This window comes from Chelon labrosus (assembly GCF_963514085.1).
Source record: "Chelon labrosus genome assembly, chromosome: 14".
In the NCBI taxonomy this organism is placed as follows: domain Eukaryota; kingdom Metazoa; phylum Chordata; class Actinopteri; order Mugiliformes; family Mugilidae; genus Chelon; species Chelon labrosus.
The window spans coordinates 18,778,298-18,792,954 of NC_140347.1; the positions used below are offsets into that span (position 1 = coordinate 18,778,298).

At 40.4% G+C, this 14,657-nt stretch overlaps 2 protein-coding genes across 7 annotated transcripts in view; both read left to right on the forward strand.

Annotated features, from left to right (window-relative positions):
• Positions 1 to 6,113, forward strand: part of dtnba (dystrobrevin, beta a) — a 37,033-nt gene extending 30,920 nt beyond the window's left edge. Inside the window, exons 20-21 of one of the 2 annotated variants that reach the window (XM_084560481.1) lie at positions 1,880 to 1,912; positions 2,777 to 6,113. In XM_084560481.1, the coding sequence (XP_084416607.1) occupies positions 1,880 to 1,887 (8 nt within the window). In that variant the 3' untranslated portion in view covers positions 1,888 to 1,912; positions 2,777 to 6,113. The remainder of the gene's footprint in view (positions 1 to 1,879; positions 1,913 to 2,776) is intronic. The other variant, XM_084560482.1, reaches the window with a different exon arrangement.
• Positions 6,114 to 10,717: 4,604 nt separating this feature from the next.
• dnmt3aa (DNA (cytosine-5-)-methyltransferase 3 alpha a) overlaps positions 10,718 to 14,657 on the forward strand; it is a 56,889-nt gene continuing 52,949 nt past the window's right edge. For all 5 annotated transcript variants that reach the window (XM_084560406.1, XM_084560407.1, XM_084560409.1 and 2 more), the window contains exon 1: positions 10,718 to 10,888. The gene's annotated coding sequence lies outside the window, so the exon portion shown is untranslated. The remainder of the gene's footprint in view (positions 10,889 to 14,657) is intronic.

The following is a 14,657-nucleotide window of genomic DNA, read 5'->3' on the forward strand; positions in this document are numbered from 1 at the left end:
AGTTAAACTGGGGAATTTTGGAAATATTCCAAATTAGAAACTTTCCATGGGAATTATGCGAATTATGGGAATTATTGGGAATTTATGGGAATTAACTGGAAATTGGGGGTAATTTAAACAAACTGTATCATATCCAAACATAAATGTAAATATTTTTTGTCATAAGCAGACATCCATGCAAAATAATACAAAAACATGACATTTCAACAGCAGAGATTTCAACAATCTCTTCTCCATAGAGAATGCCCCTGTCCTCAATAGCCCTGCAGTAAGCAGTGTGCTGTGTGCATGTGATTGAGGAGTGTACTTGCATTAAATCTGGTTGTTTTAGCCAAGACTATGCTACAATATATTCCCCCCAACTATATTTAAGTTCCCTGTTAAGGGCCAACCTTCAATTTTGTAAATTTCTTATTTATTGCTGTTTATTCCCATATATTCCCGTTAATTCCCGTTAATTCCCATATATTCCCGTTAATTCCCATGGAAAGTTTCCAACTTTGAAAATTCCCGGAATTTTGCAACCCTAGCTGCTAATAACCGCGTAAACACTTGATCTGATCGTTTCTCTCTGGTTGGAATCAAAAAATCAGTTTCCAGGAAGGACCGAAACATGGATGTAGAAACACAACCAGTTCATGGTTCTGATACAGCAGTAAATAGAGGCAAATTGGAAACAACAGCTGTTCATTGTTCTGATACGGCAGTGGATAGAGATAAATTAGAGACAACAGCTGTTGCCATTCTTTCTGAGCATGTTTGCCACACGTGGGTTAAATATCAAGTGAAAAATCAGTTTAATGGAAGAACAGAAACATGGATGTAGAAACTCAACCAGTTGTTTGAAAAGATGAATGAAGACAGAATCAGTGAACATCAACACTGAAAATGTGGCTTCATCTTGATTCTTCTGTTGAATAAATTCAGAGTTGTCAATAGATTTGGTTTTTATGATGGTTTTAGGTGCATGTAAACACATTTATCTTTATCAAATCATTTTTTTTAGTGTCCCTGTCAACACTTAAGTCTGAATCTCTGACAACAATTCTTCAACCTTATTGAAATCTTTCTGATCAAAGTCAGCCACATAACTTGAATCATCTGATCTGGTAGGAGGGAACTCTAAATCTATAGTTTTTCATATTTTATAAGCTACGCTGACTAGTGTTAAGTCAGAGTAACTGTGGTTTACAGACAAATGTGGTGGAGTCTGAATTAAAGTCAAATACCAGTAATACAGGTCTGGTATTTACATGTAGCAGGTGAAATATATTATTAGAAATATATTATTAATTGTTCTTATATTGTATGTCAGCACACATTGTGTCGTCACTTTATATTTCCACATCATCAGCTATTTCCCAAGACTTTAAATGCAGACTCCTGCATGTTCCTGCATGTGATTCCTGCATCCGAGTTCTCTCGTCTGCTCCTTAGCGAGCTTCGTTAACGTCCCATCTCATTAGCTGTGCTTTATGGAGCCCCTCCTCTTTACGAGGGGAGCACCTGCAGAGAAGAAGTGGTGAAACTACTTCCTGGTCTGCTTCCAGGGCTCTGCCTAAGTGCTCATTAGCATACTAACCCACGGTACTAATCCACTGAACCACGAACAGCCAGACAGACAGGAGGCCAGGGTTCAGCCCCGCGTTCAACACAGTTAAGTCTTAAAGTTTAAAGCGTAAATTTACTGTGGTAGACAGTTCATAATATAGTTTTGTTTTGTCTGTGTTGCACCTGCCAAGTTCAGCCGTGTTTTATGTTTCTATGCTATGAGCTGGTCTGCTTCTTATTACTGTTCCTGGCACAAAACCTGTAGCACTTGTTTTAGCTTCAGACTGCTCTGTGCTAACGGCTAACAAAACTCTCTCTCTCTGTTTAGCAGGTTAAAATGCAGGCAGAAGAGACAAAAACAGTAAGTAATCCTGTCCCCCCCCCCCCCCCCCCCCTTTTTTTTAATTACATGATGATAGTTTAAACACTTGTGAAGCATGAAAACAGAATTACAAAAGTTTCAGCACTCACTACGATCTCTGACGTCCTTTTGTGCAAATCCAGTTTCAGTCGTCAGATACTTCAACTTACGAAATACAAAAAGGCTGCATTTTTGTTTTATGGGAAAACCACAACTGATTTGATGACTCAAACAACTTGTTTATGCATTGTGGACTAGTTTGCACAGGCCTCCCAACGGTCTTTGTGATGTTTTATTTTAGTTCGTGTTCAGTAGCAAATCCAAGGACAGAAACTCCAGCAAGCACTGCTTGGTTGTTGTTTATTTTAAATGAAAGCATCATTTTCTTTATTAGTATCTCTAGTTTTGTTTCATATGATTTTTCCAAAAGCTAGATGAGAGGATTGCTACTATTTTCATAACTGTGCTGTAAATATAAAGCTACATGTTAGCTTAGCTTAGCATATAAACTAAAAAGAAGGGGAAGCGGCGAAACTGATTCTTGTTTAGCAGCAACAAAATCCACAAGCATATCTTTAGTTTGAGCTAGTTTACAAGTGAATATTCTTTGAATTTAACTAATGAGATATAACGTGTCTCTCCTTGTTTACAGACTTTGTGATAAGCTAAGCTAATCACCTGCTAGCTTCATATTTACCATACAGACACAAGAATAGCGTTGATCTTCTCAGCTCGGCTCACAGCCAGACACTGATTACCTGTATTTATCTAAAACATAGACCAGTTTCTTTGCTATCATATGACAAAATAACTTCTGATTGTTTGGATTAGTTGCCTGATTGATCTATCCCCCTCTCTCCTCAGGCAGAGTGATGTTTCATCACGGCCAAAGAAGACCGACCCCGCTCGGGATGAAAATATATCTAGTCATCGTTAGCCAATGAGGGATTAGATCTCCTCTGCCAATCAACCAATCACGATGCTGGACACCAAATGGCCGCTGGGTCCCTACTGATGTATAGCTGTGATTCTGTGTGTGTCTTGTCACTGTGGTTTTACTTTTTGATTTGATCATGCCTAGCTAAACGAGGACGCTGACGCCTACTGATTTGTACTGTAGCATGAGTGTGTGCTTTTTGTTTTGTTTTTTTTGACGTGAGAGAGGGTTGAGTAAGTGAGAGGGACTCTGTGAAGAGAAAGAAAGATGTGTTTGTAAAGGGTTAAAGTGCAGGAAAGTTTCAGGATCAAGATGGAGATACAGTATGTAATCATATGTTTGAGAGAAAACAAAAAAAAAAAGAGTCAAAGAGATGATGAGATACGAGTTGTAAAGTTTTACGTTTTGGCACTGTGTGCTTAGTATTTATTGCTTTGATTTGAGTTTTGCCATTTACTTGTTAGGTTTGAGTGTTTTTGTGTTTGTGTGATTGTGGTCAGGCCCTGCTGAGACAATAAGCTTTAATAGGACGTTTCCTGTTTTATAGACTTCAGACTTATCTAAGTCTAAGTCTAGGTCTATTAAGCCGTGCTGCATCTTCTGGCTGAGGTGATGCAGAGTTTAAGTCCTGGTGCTGGCGTCTGAAACCATAGACTGTATTTAAGATGGACGACGCGTGACCACTTCCTCCAGCTACAAAAGTGAAGCCAAAATATTGCAGAAATGGAGCTGCCCTGACCAAAGTGTGAACTTCCTGTAGCCCAGTCGTTTAAGGCTGCACTGCCTTGGAGGCCCATTGAACATTCATTCTCATCCCATAGTTTGGTTGTTAGCTTTGTCTTCAAACTGAATCTCATCGACCGTTGTCTTTTGACTTTTGCCAATATTTTGGGGCTTCCAGTGTAACTAGTTAATATCTAGATATTGGATATAGTAAATAGTCTCGTATTCGCTTTTATACCTATTGGTTCTCAAAGCACTTCACAGTCACAATGACACATCTACCCATTCGTTCACACTGGGAATATGAGCAAAGGACACTTCGACATGTGGTCCATGTACCGGGGAACCGCTAACCCTCTGGTCCGTGCACATCCCGCTGTACCTACTGAGCAATAAAAACCGTCCACAAATATCCAGCCAGATTGATCTGATATGACTGGTTCTGGCTTCTAGTTTTTCTTTGTCACCGTTGCCTTTGTGCTTGCTCTGGGGGTGTTCGGCTCTGTTGCCCTCATGGACAAAATTGCGTTGAATATCCCGGCTAAGACTGAATGCTTTGTGCACCATAGTCATTGTCTAGCGTTTGGGATAAGAGGCCATTGTGATCTGTAAAAGCCCCTTTCTCATATGAAGTGATTTGCTTGGTGGCTTACAGTTGGTCTTTAGTAGATGTTCCGGCTCTCCACTCCATCTAGGATCACCCGATACTTCAAGCTTGCTATCAGCATGGTGTATTTGGTGGTATGATCCAAAGTTATGGATGGTGTCCACTTGCAGTTAGTGATTGGGGAAATCATGTTGATCATCTAGCATATGGATGGAGCTAACTTTTCTTGACGTCACTGCTCTTTATTTGGAAAGAAAACACCTTCAGTGATGCTGGGGCTCCATGTGGGTTCACCCGACGCTCGAAGCACCGCTGTCATCATGGTGAATTTGGTGGTAGGAGCCAAAGTTGTGGATGGTGTTTCCATCTAGAGCTAGAGCTCTGTATTTGAATCATACGCCAATGGTAACTGTCGCTACCATTGGCGCCACATCAAAGTTGAAATTAGTACACCTTGGTACCCACCCAGTGGTTCTGGTTGCAAATGACGTGACCAGTTCACATTGGTCAATTCCAATTTCCAAGTTATTTTCGGCTTCACTTCCGAGGAGCTTTCATGTCGTAAATGTTCATGTACAGTCTGTGTTTCAAACCTGGAAGAGATTAAATGCGCAACAGGTGCTGGTATAATAGCAGCTCAGGGTTGTCCAGGCCTCTCTGTGTATTTCCCGGTACTGCAGTGGGACTACAGTCCAAGAGGAGGCATCTGATTACTGTGGCGTGTTTGTGGCTTCAACAGAGTCAGTTTAGCCAAAGAGTAGCAAAGTCTGAAATCATGCCATCCACCTGTTGAAGTATCGGTTAACCCTACACCTCTCTAGATCTCAAGATAAGTCTTAGGCAACACAAAGAATGAGCATTTCTATCCGACTTGTGTTTTCCTTGTGAAATACTTGTCACCTCTTAAGAACAGGATCAACTTATTGTGAAGGGAAGTGCTTTATTTTAAGGCGTCACAAGTCAGAAAATGTTGGGAACCACCTCTTTTTGGTTTATTTGTCCAAGTTTTTAGATGTTGAATCTTTCTCATAAGCTTTGGTGGAGGGAAACTGCCTTCGAATAGAGTTGTGTTTGGGCGAATTGATCCTTTAGGATCCTAGCTACCTCAATGGTTCTAGGAAATCTTAATAAATAATACCCATGAGCCTCAGCAGTTTTTGCTGTGGCGAAAAAGAGTCGCAATCGGGAGCAAAACTTGATGCTTATGTTGCTCGGCAGACCCAAAATCAACCCAGAATAATAATAGTAATATAATAATGTTTCTATAGCTGCAGTTGTGGCTGGGAGTTGTATTTGACGTCTCCTTTGGCCTTTTATATAATAAGAAGATGATTCAAGTAAGAGTCTGATGTCCATCCAATTAATCAGATGTCTCTTCTCTAAAACACTGCGTTCCCAGACTCACTCTATGCTACTCTTTGCTGCCATTTAAGCTTCCTATAGATATATATAAAAAAGCAGGGGATTCTGGGAGTTGCATGCAAACTCACGATGACCCAAAATGACTTATTTTTTATTCAACAGCTGTGAGGTTTTTCTTTAATCAACAATTTTTATTTCAACATTTTTCAACATTTCAGGTTTGGGTTTGTTCCCATACAAAGCTGTTTCTTCTTTGCTGTTTTGTACATTTACGGTTCCTCAGATTTCTCCGGCCTCTTTTTTTTTTTCCCTTTTTTTTTGACTGACTTTTGTGCGACTGGGGTATGACTGACAGACCATATGAGTGATTTAATAAATGAATGAGCTCAAGTTTTGAGTGCGTGTGTGAATGTCAAAGCGAGGGAAGAGTAATTGAGTCTGACGGGACAGACGCGTCCCGACATGAATCTGTACAAACACCTTCAGCTCTGAACCTGCCACAGCTGAGTGGTGTGATGGAAAAAAAAAAAAAAAGTGTGGATCTGTGTTTCATCTGCAATAAATAATATTTAAAATCAGGCTGAGTCTGAGTTTCGTCTGTCTCCGCACGAACGGGCACAAAATGCTGCAAAGCGTCCAATTAGCTATAGCATGAACTTTACTTTCCCTTCTGGTCTGGTTTGCTCGACAACTTGGCAAAACACACATATCTAATGTAATAAATCTGCGAAACAAGCTGGAAACCTTGACTTTCCTCATCTGGAGTACAGCTTTTCTAAATCCTGTAATATTGCTGCAACTCCAAATCCACCGGGAAGGAGGAGAATAATAAAAAAAATAAAAAAAATAAATAGATGCCAGAGAAGTCTGAGAAGTGCAGCACATTACTATAAAATGTTTGTAAAAAGACAAATATCCTGCAAAGTAATTTATTTAATGTTTTACTCCTTCACACTTTTGAATGCTCTGCCTGATTTAATGTCCTCATCACTATGGATGAGCTCTCTCTCTTTTCCCAGGAGCTTCCTTCAGAGGTCACGACTCTTGTGCGAGTGTTGTGTGGAAGTTTGGGGGGCGGTGGTGTGTGTGAACTGTCGGCTGAATGAAGCTCATTGAGGCCTGTCTGTTGTTGGTGACCTCACTGACTGCCATAAATAACCCTCCGCCTCCTATACTCACACAGTTATGACCCTGCGTAGTAAAGATAAGTGCATCCCTTTTTCTTCTCTGAGGTCAAACGGAGTTCTCTTCAGCAGCTAAAATCAAAATAAAAGTCCATTAGACCTCTAAATCTTTAAAATGATGACAAATAATTAGGTAATTTAGTGATGGAAAAACTACGAATATTATTTAAATAAAAGTGTTTTGGGATGTCCGTAAGACTAAAAAGTACATTCAAAGACAATATCTTGCTTATTTTTTAACTGTTTAACGACTAAACAATCTAAACTAAACTTAACAAATAAGTTGCTCAAATATGTTTTCAATAAAGAAATGAATTAGTAACTTCAGCTGTAAGGGCAAAGGATTTGTTTTCAGAAGTGTAGAGGAGGAAGAATAAATTGTCATTTGTTTATATATTTTGACAAAGATTTAGTTTTTACCCATTTCAATTTGAGCCTACTACAAAAAATTAGTGCAAAACATTAAGTACACTACAAAATGCTACAGAAATGTTATATGTCATTTAAAAAAATAATGTATACTGTCTTTATAGAGGTGGCATATATTCAACCATATATTCAAGTATTACCCTGGCAAAATCCATAAACATAACAACAAAAAACAAAACAAAAATCACTCTCTCGTTTGTTTTTTAACCAAAAATAAAAATTTTATCCATTTAATGTGTATAAAACAAAGGGAAAGCATTTTCTAAGTACACTACATGGGAATGTAAGAGCATACTAATGGTAGTACACAACAAAAATGCTACAAAAGTGTATATATAATTTAAAAAAGATAGAAAAATAATGTATACTGTATTTGTTTCCACCTTCACTACAATATTTCAGTTCTTTATTACACTATCTTGGATTCGTAATCAGTTCCAGCTTTTTTATATGTGGAAATATTAATCGAAAACTACCCAAAATGTAGAGGTGGCATTTATTAAACCCTGAGTATTGTCTGTAGACTCATATTCTGATATGAAATGAGTCTGGGTAAGCTGGGCTAAAAACAAACCTTTACTTTTAAGAGGACTGGACAGCCTGTTTATTGCCTGGGGGCAAAAACAGACACAACAACAAAAAAATGAAAAAGACCTACTTTTTTTATTTATTTATTTTTTAACATTTTTTTTTTAATTCAAATGTATCTACAGCATCATATTCCATAATAATAGTAGCAAAGAAGAAAAGAAAAATTACACCAAAAATAAACTTGTTATAATATGAAACACCTTTGTTTCAGTTTATGAAGGCTTGACGTATATAAAATATTAAAAAAAATGACTTTTTAAAAGTTCAGTAATAAACCTGAAAAATAACATATTTTGTATAATATAGAAACAACCCAATATGTAGAGGAGGCATTTATTAAGCCCTGAGTTGTGTCTGCAGGTTTCATCACATGTTGCATGCAACCAAAACAACCTTTATTAGGACTGGGCAGCCTGCACATTTCCTCTCATATTGAATTGACTGTGAAAAGATATTTTGATAACAGGAACAAACAAGTTTAAGCAGATAAAAAAAACATCTGTGTTTTCATCCATCTTTCTACCTGAACACAAAATAAAAACACCATTCATGCAACATCAACACTATGGTGAGTTTACAGAAAGGACTTATTTTTGCTCTCTGTCTGCTTAACTCTTTCTATGTTACCTTGAATGCAATGTCCTTGACCGTTTGAGAGCAGGTTTCAACATGCTGCAGCAGGCTTAAACTTCACCTATTGAAGAACCTGCAGACAAAGTAACCTGTCGAACAAGAAAACAAGTTGAAAGACACAGAAAACTGAAAGAATAACACAGCAGTGCTTTGGAAACCTGTGTCTTAACTAAGAAAAGTGAATATTAGCCCAAAATAAAACTCGTCTAAAGCATCATACAATCATTAAAAGAAAAAAAAATAAGAAAAATACACATATTTCCTGCACAAAGTGTTGACATTCCTCTAACTTGACCATTACCGATGCCACAGAGGAGATATTAAATCAAAAGCCCTGACCTGTTTGTTAGGTGAAGCTCATCTCACCCTTACCAGTGATCATGATCATGGCAAGACATTAACCAGGGTCAAGAACGAGCAGATGGGCCTTTATTAACGCCCCATTCATTCCACTCTGTCTGCGCTGTGTACAGTACACCTGCGCTGGACTATTACATGGCTACAGGCTGCTTGTCAGGTTTTTACAGACAATTATTCCGACCAGTTAACTTCCATACTTCTGCAGCGCAGCCACAATCTGCTTTTAAATTACACGCACTGAAGCTGCAAAAGCAAGGATTTTTTTTTTAAATGGCAGCCACAGGATGATAAACAGTTTTTTCTCAAAAAAACTTAACCACAGCCTGACGCTAGCTCACAGCCGACTGTCAAATTGGTGCGGAGTGACTCTAAAACATGACACCAGCAGCTTGAGCTCCCGTTTCTACAAGAGCCTGACTAATGCTGCCTTTAAATGGCGTGGTGTTTGTCCTGGTCACGATATTAATCGGCGCCCTCTTGTGGTAGTCACAACTTCGTAAATGTAAATTTTTAAGTAAGTAAGCGGTCGAGATTCATGAGCTGTGACGTGTTTGCTGACGTTTTCAGATGTGGAGGTGTTGGCAGTGTTGCCAGATCTCGCGAGACAAATAAGCAACCAGGCCTGTGAAAACAAGTCCAAAACAAGTGACTTTTTCCACAGTTTATTTATTTTTCTCTCCCCTGAGCTTCAGGAACTTTCTCTTTCTCCCAGTCTTTGTTATATTTCTTCCTGTATTTCGACCACTTTGTCCCGGCCATTTGTTCCTCAAAAACTCTCCTACAGCCCAAAATCATCCGCGCATATTTTCAATTAAACGTCCTAACTAGAAACAAACAGATTGCCCTGCTCTGCATCTGATTGCCTCGTACTTGTTACATCTGGGTCAGAGCCAAATAAAAGCAGGATGCGGGTGGGGGAAAAACTCTGCTGTGTCTTGTGTGTATGGGGAAAGGGGAGGGACACTGGGAACAGGCAAGACGAACTCCTATGTTTAAATAACATATCGAAAATATCTGCTTGACAACTTGTTATGGATCTGGGAACAAGACCAAATAAGCAACTACACTTTAGAAACAAGCCCAAAAAAAAAAAAAAAAACGCGACCTGCAACTACCAATATTTGTAAGCGACTTTACAGAAAAACAAGCCCAAAGTTGCTTATAATATATAATAAATGGACTTGGCAACACTGGGTGGTGGGTGTTATGTTAATGTAATGTAATTTTATAGAATTTTTTTCATAATCTTTGAGGACATTAAGTTAGGCGCTCGTTAGCTTGCTAAACTGCTAGCCACAGAGGCGTTCCCATGATTTACGGCTGATGGTATCAATAATTGAACGTCACGCATTATGTGTACACGACCTACCCATGTCGTAATCATGAGCTCCCATTTACAACATTTATCTTAAAAATTTACAAAGAAAAGGTTTTACGACTAATTTACAATACGTCAACGTACATTCCTACCATATCTGAAAACGTTAGCAAACATGTTCACAACTCCTGAACTCTGACCTCCCTGTAACTTTTTTTTTTTTTTTTAACACAATAAACATAGTAAATGTGACCCTCTGTTAAGTGGCTATATAAGGACAGGATCTGGACTCGTTGTATCCATGGCAATGTTATACTTCCTGTCTTTTGTAAAATTTTATGTGCGTTTTTTGTGCAAACTAAATTTTTATCCATCGTGCATGTGTGTGCGTGTGTGTGCGTGTGTGTATGTGGTGAACATCCTGCTGTCAGAGACGATCTTTGTTAGACTTTATTATTTTTTTCTTTTTCTACACCTGTCCTGTGTCTTTGCGCGTGCGTTTTTTTTTTTGTTTGAGCGTGCGCGAGGTGGTACGGTGGGTGTAGAGACTTTAGGACCCCGCGGAAGCTTTCTCTCCGGTGCGGCAGCCTCTGCGGCTCGTGAGAGTGCGAGCAGGCCAGAGCGAGAGAGAGAGAGAGAGAAAGAGAGAGAGAGAAAGAGAGGCGGGGGAGCGCGAGCCAGCAGCGGAGAGAAGACCCGGTAGAGCGCGAGGAGAGAGAGAGAGAGAGAGTGAGAGAGAGAGTGTGTGTGTGAGCGAGAGAGATCGAGAGTGAACGAGAGGAGAGAGAGCGACGACCGTCGGGGTCCGGGTGCCTGAGGGACGGACGACACGGTAAATATAAACATTACATTTTGGCTCGCGCACCGGCACCCGTTACAGCCGTTAAGTTAGGTGCAGTCATCTCCTAAAGTCATCGCTCGCGCGCTCCGGAGCCAAACCGTTGGTTCCGTTTCAGCAGATGATGTGCGCGTGAAGACGGAGCGGTTCGTACACGGAGCGAGTGAACTTGGGGAGTTCTTTTGTGCCGTGGGAGGAAAATCACGGCAACCGGACAACCGTTAATTACCGAGTGTGTGTTAAACGTTGTCCGGTGTGGGGGGGGGATACTTCCCCTCCACCCGCTCGCCTGATTCCGGCCCCGACACCAGCAGGTAACGTTAAACCGGAGCGCACCGTCCTCTTCAGCCACCAGATGCAGACAGACACATCAGCGCGCGGAACCGTCGCCTTCGCGGAGAGCGAGAGAGAGAGAGAGAGCGCGGGCGCGCGCCCGGCGGGGTTAACGGGTGCATTCGGTCTGAAACGCGCCCCCGTGTGTGTTTTTTACCTGACCCAGTAAAGCTTATCGTGGCTACACACTCAGACACGTGCCTCTCACCGGCAGCCCGCCCCGTGCGAACCCCCGCCGGCATTATACACCGTTGATGAGGGGCCGTCCGGTAAAGGCCGCGTGAGGTCGCTCACAATATTAATTGTCATAAAGCAGAGCTGCGTCAAGGTAGCAGGAAGATTTGCGACACATCCGGGAGACACTTTAAAAATAAAAGCATGGACGAAACACGAGCTGTAAACTCATTTTTAGATATTAAACACATAAACGTCATAAAAGCGACCAGTAAACTATTATTATTAAGATTGACATTTAGTGAACACGTTACTTGAGCTTGGTACAGCGACTGTAAATACTTCCATACCCTCAGCATATTTACTCTTGTGTCATGTTTTCTGTCCAAACTGTATTTATTCCCTGTCTTGCACTTCCAATAAAGTCTTATATCTAATCTTTATTTTAACACAGTGGAGGGCCTTAAGCAACTATTATCTTCATCAGTGACTGTTCTCTTCTTGATATGTCAAATAATATTAAGGTCTACAAAGTGTCAGGAAATAGCCATCACGTTTCTCCACGGTACGAGGTGCCATCTTGAGAAAGTTAAAATGATAATGTGGTCATCTCACTGCCACAAAAGACTATATATAATTTTAGAAAGTGGATGCGGTGGATTTGTGGCATTTCTGCCCATTTATTGTCTTTTGATCAACTTATCAGCAAACTGCGCTATCTTTAAAGTGTCCTTTATGTCTAGATGGCTGTCTTTTGGACAAGGCTTGGTCAGACTATTTGGTCTAAATTTGCAGAAGAAGGATTGACCTCAGATGACCTCAGCATTTTTTCTAAAATCCTGTATAGACTTGAATTTCTTTGAAAACAGGCAAACTGAAATGCGTTGTCTTTTGGAAAAGTGTATCAATTAGATTATTAATTTAGGGAACAGTGTTACTTTCTACTCAAACAGAAAAAAAAGTATCTTGTCTTGATGCTTTAATTGAAATATAATTACCATATACTTTATTCATATAAAACATGTATCCGCTATGTTTCAGTCGAACAAAATGAAAAGCTCAGCGTTGAGTTTGAAAACCAGTTTCCATTATATGTCATGCTTTTATTGTGAAGACAATCCCCATACTTCCCTGTCTTGTCACTGCCCAGCTCTCATTATCTTGACACACCTCTGAAGCTTTTTCTCTGCGCAACCATTTCTCCTCCCACCAGGACAGGCTTCTGCTTGGGCCTCTGACTATGGTCTAATTTAAACCACTGCTGGCATGAGCGCTGGAACAATTTAAATCAGCGTATATTGACTTGCTATAGGAGCGTTAGGTGTGTGACCTAAATACTCCCGAACTTGGAGGGGTTGGCTGGCCTGCAGCCTGGAGCTCCTGCTGGGAGCCCTTGGGAGAGGTTGGAGTGGATACTGTACACCCATTTCTGCAAAGTTTCCACCCCTGTCTTTTCCGCTGGTAACGCTGGCCGGCTGCCTGCGGCCTTTACAGTAGGTGATGTAAGGCCACAGCATGAGCAGTGACATACTGTACAATACTCCTTGAGCAAAGCCAGACACATTGGCTGCACTCTCGCTGTGCTCAGATCCAGATCACTGCGTAGGTCCAGGTTTCTTTTAGGCACACGCAAACATGACATTTTAAGCTGTTTGTGTGTTCAGACTATCAATTAAATGGAGGATACTTTGATTCATGTAATCACATGAATCATGTAGTCTGTTTAAATCTCCTGATCAACAATTTAACCACTGATTTCCTCTTTGCAGGACATGTGTGGAAACTAATTAGTGTTTGTGTGATCAGTTTCATTCAGGCACAACTGAAATCCTAGGACTAGGCAGGTCACAGTTGAAATATTAAGTTTTAATCTCTTTATTATTTTAGCTCATATCTTGCTTTCAGTTTAATCTAGTCAAAAAAACAAAAACAATTGACTAACAGGAAACCTGGCAAGAAAGTGTGGCACGGAGGTTGGTTTCTGGGTCTTGGTTTATAGCTGAAAACTAAAACTAAAACAAAGACAACTGAATTTTCTGAATTCCAAAAGATTGGTAGGGGGTTTAGGTTTTTATTTGGAACATCTGTAGGTGGTGTGCGCCTGGAACTCACCTGGCTTGGCTCTGTTAATAATCCAATACTCACCTACAAGACACATCTTTGGGTAAAGTAGACACATTGCACAATTCAAGCACAGCTGAATCTGCGCACGTCTGCTTTCATTTTTATAAGTTACTATATAGACTACAAACAGATTCTGAAAACCGAGTTAGGATTTGAGCACAGATCTGATCCTCCTCACTGCTGACATGTGCCTAAAACCCCTGCAGTCTGAGACCAGCATGACCGGTTATTTATTGTCTGTATTTCTACTCAGCTTGACACCTCCGGACAATTGGCTGAGAAAATCAGATTAGACAGCCGAAACAAAAATAATCTCTGCAGTGGCTCATCAGACCCTCATGTTCCACCACTATTTTATTCGCATCTCATTTATTGTTTTGACATCTTATGATTGTATTTGGTCTGCCTTTTATTTTTTTTATTGATTGAATGTTGGGCACTCGTTGCAGACGTCTGCAGAAATTTAGTCTTCTGCTTTTTATTGTCATTGCGAAGAATTACAAAGTTATGGTGATTTCTTCTTTTTGTTTTGTTTGGTGCATTACCGCCACTTACTGGACAGGAGAGTGGATCACTAGATTCACAGTGAATTGTTACTCCATGACAGTGGTGCTTTCACTGGTCCATGATCTGGCTCAGTTATCTAAATAATATCCTGTATTAAATGGTAAATGGTGAATGGCCTTGCTTTTATATAGCGCTTTTCTACCTATTGGTACTCAAAGCGCTTTACAGTCACAGACACATCTACCCATTTGCTCACACAAGCACTCACCCATTCACACACCAGTGCCACGCACTGGGAGCAACTGGGGATTCAAGTGTCTTGCTCAAGGACACTTCGGCATGTGGCACATTCCGGGGATCGAACCGCTAACCCTCTGGTTCGTGGACAAGCCGCTCTACCTACTGAGCCACAGCCGCCCAAAAGAGAAAAGAATATCTGTGAAGATTTTCCTTAAGTGTGTGCCGCAACCTGATTTCAAAATCTGATAGGATTTTAGGACTCCATTAGTTTGACTCAAGACATGAGATGCTGACCATATACTGTGACTTGACTGGAAATCTTAGCCTCCTTTTTCGGATGCTGTAGTTATCACAGACATGGCAGGTTTCGGGTTAGGGCTAAGGT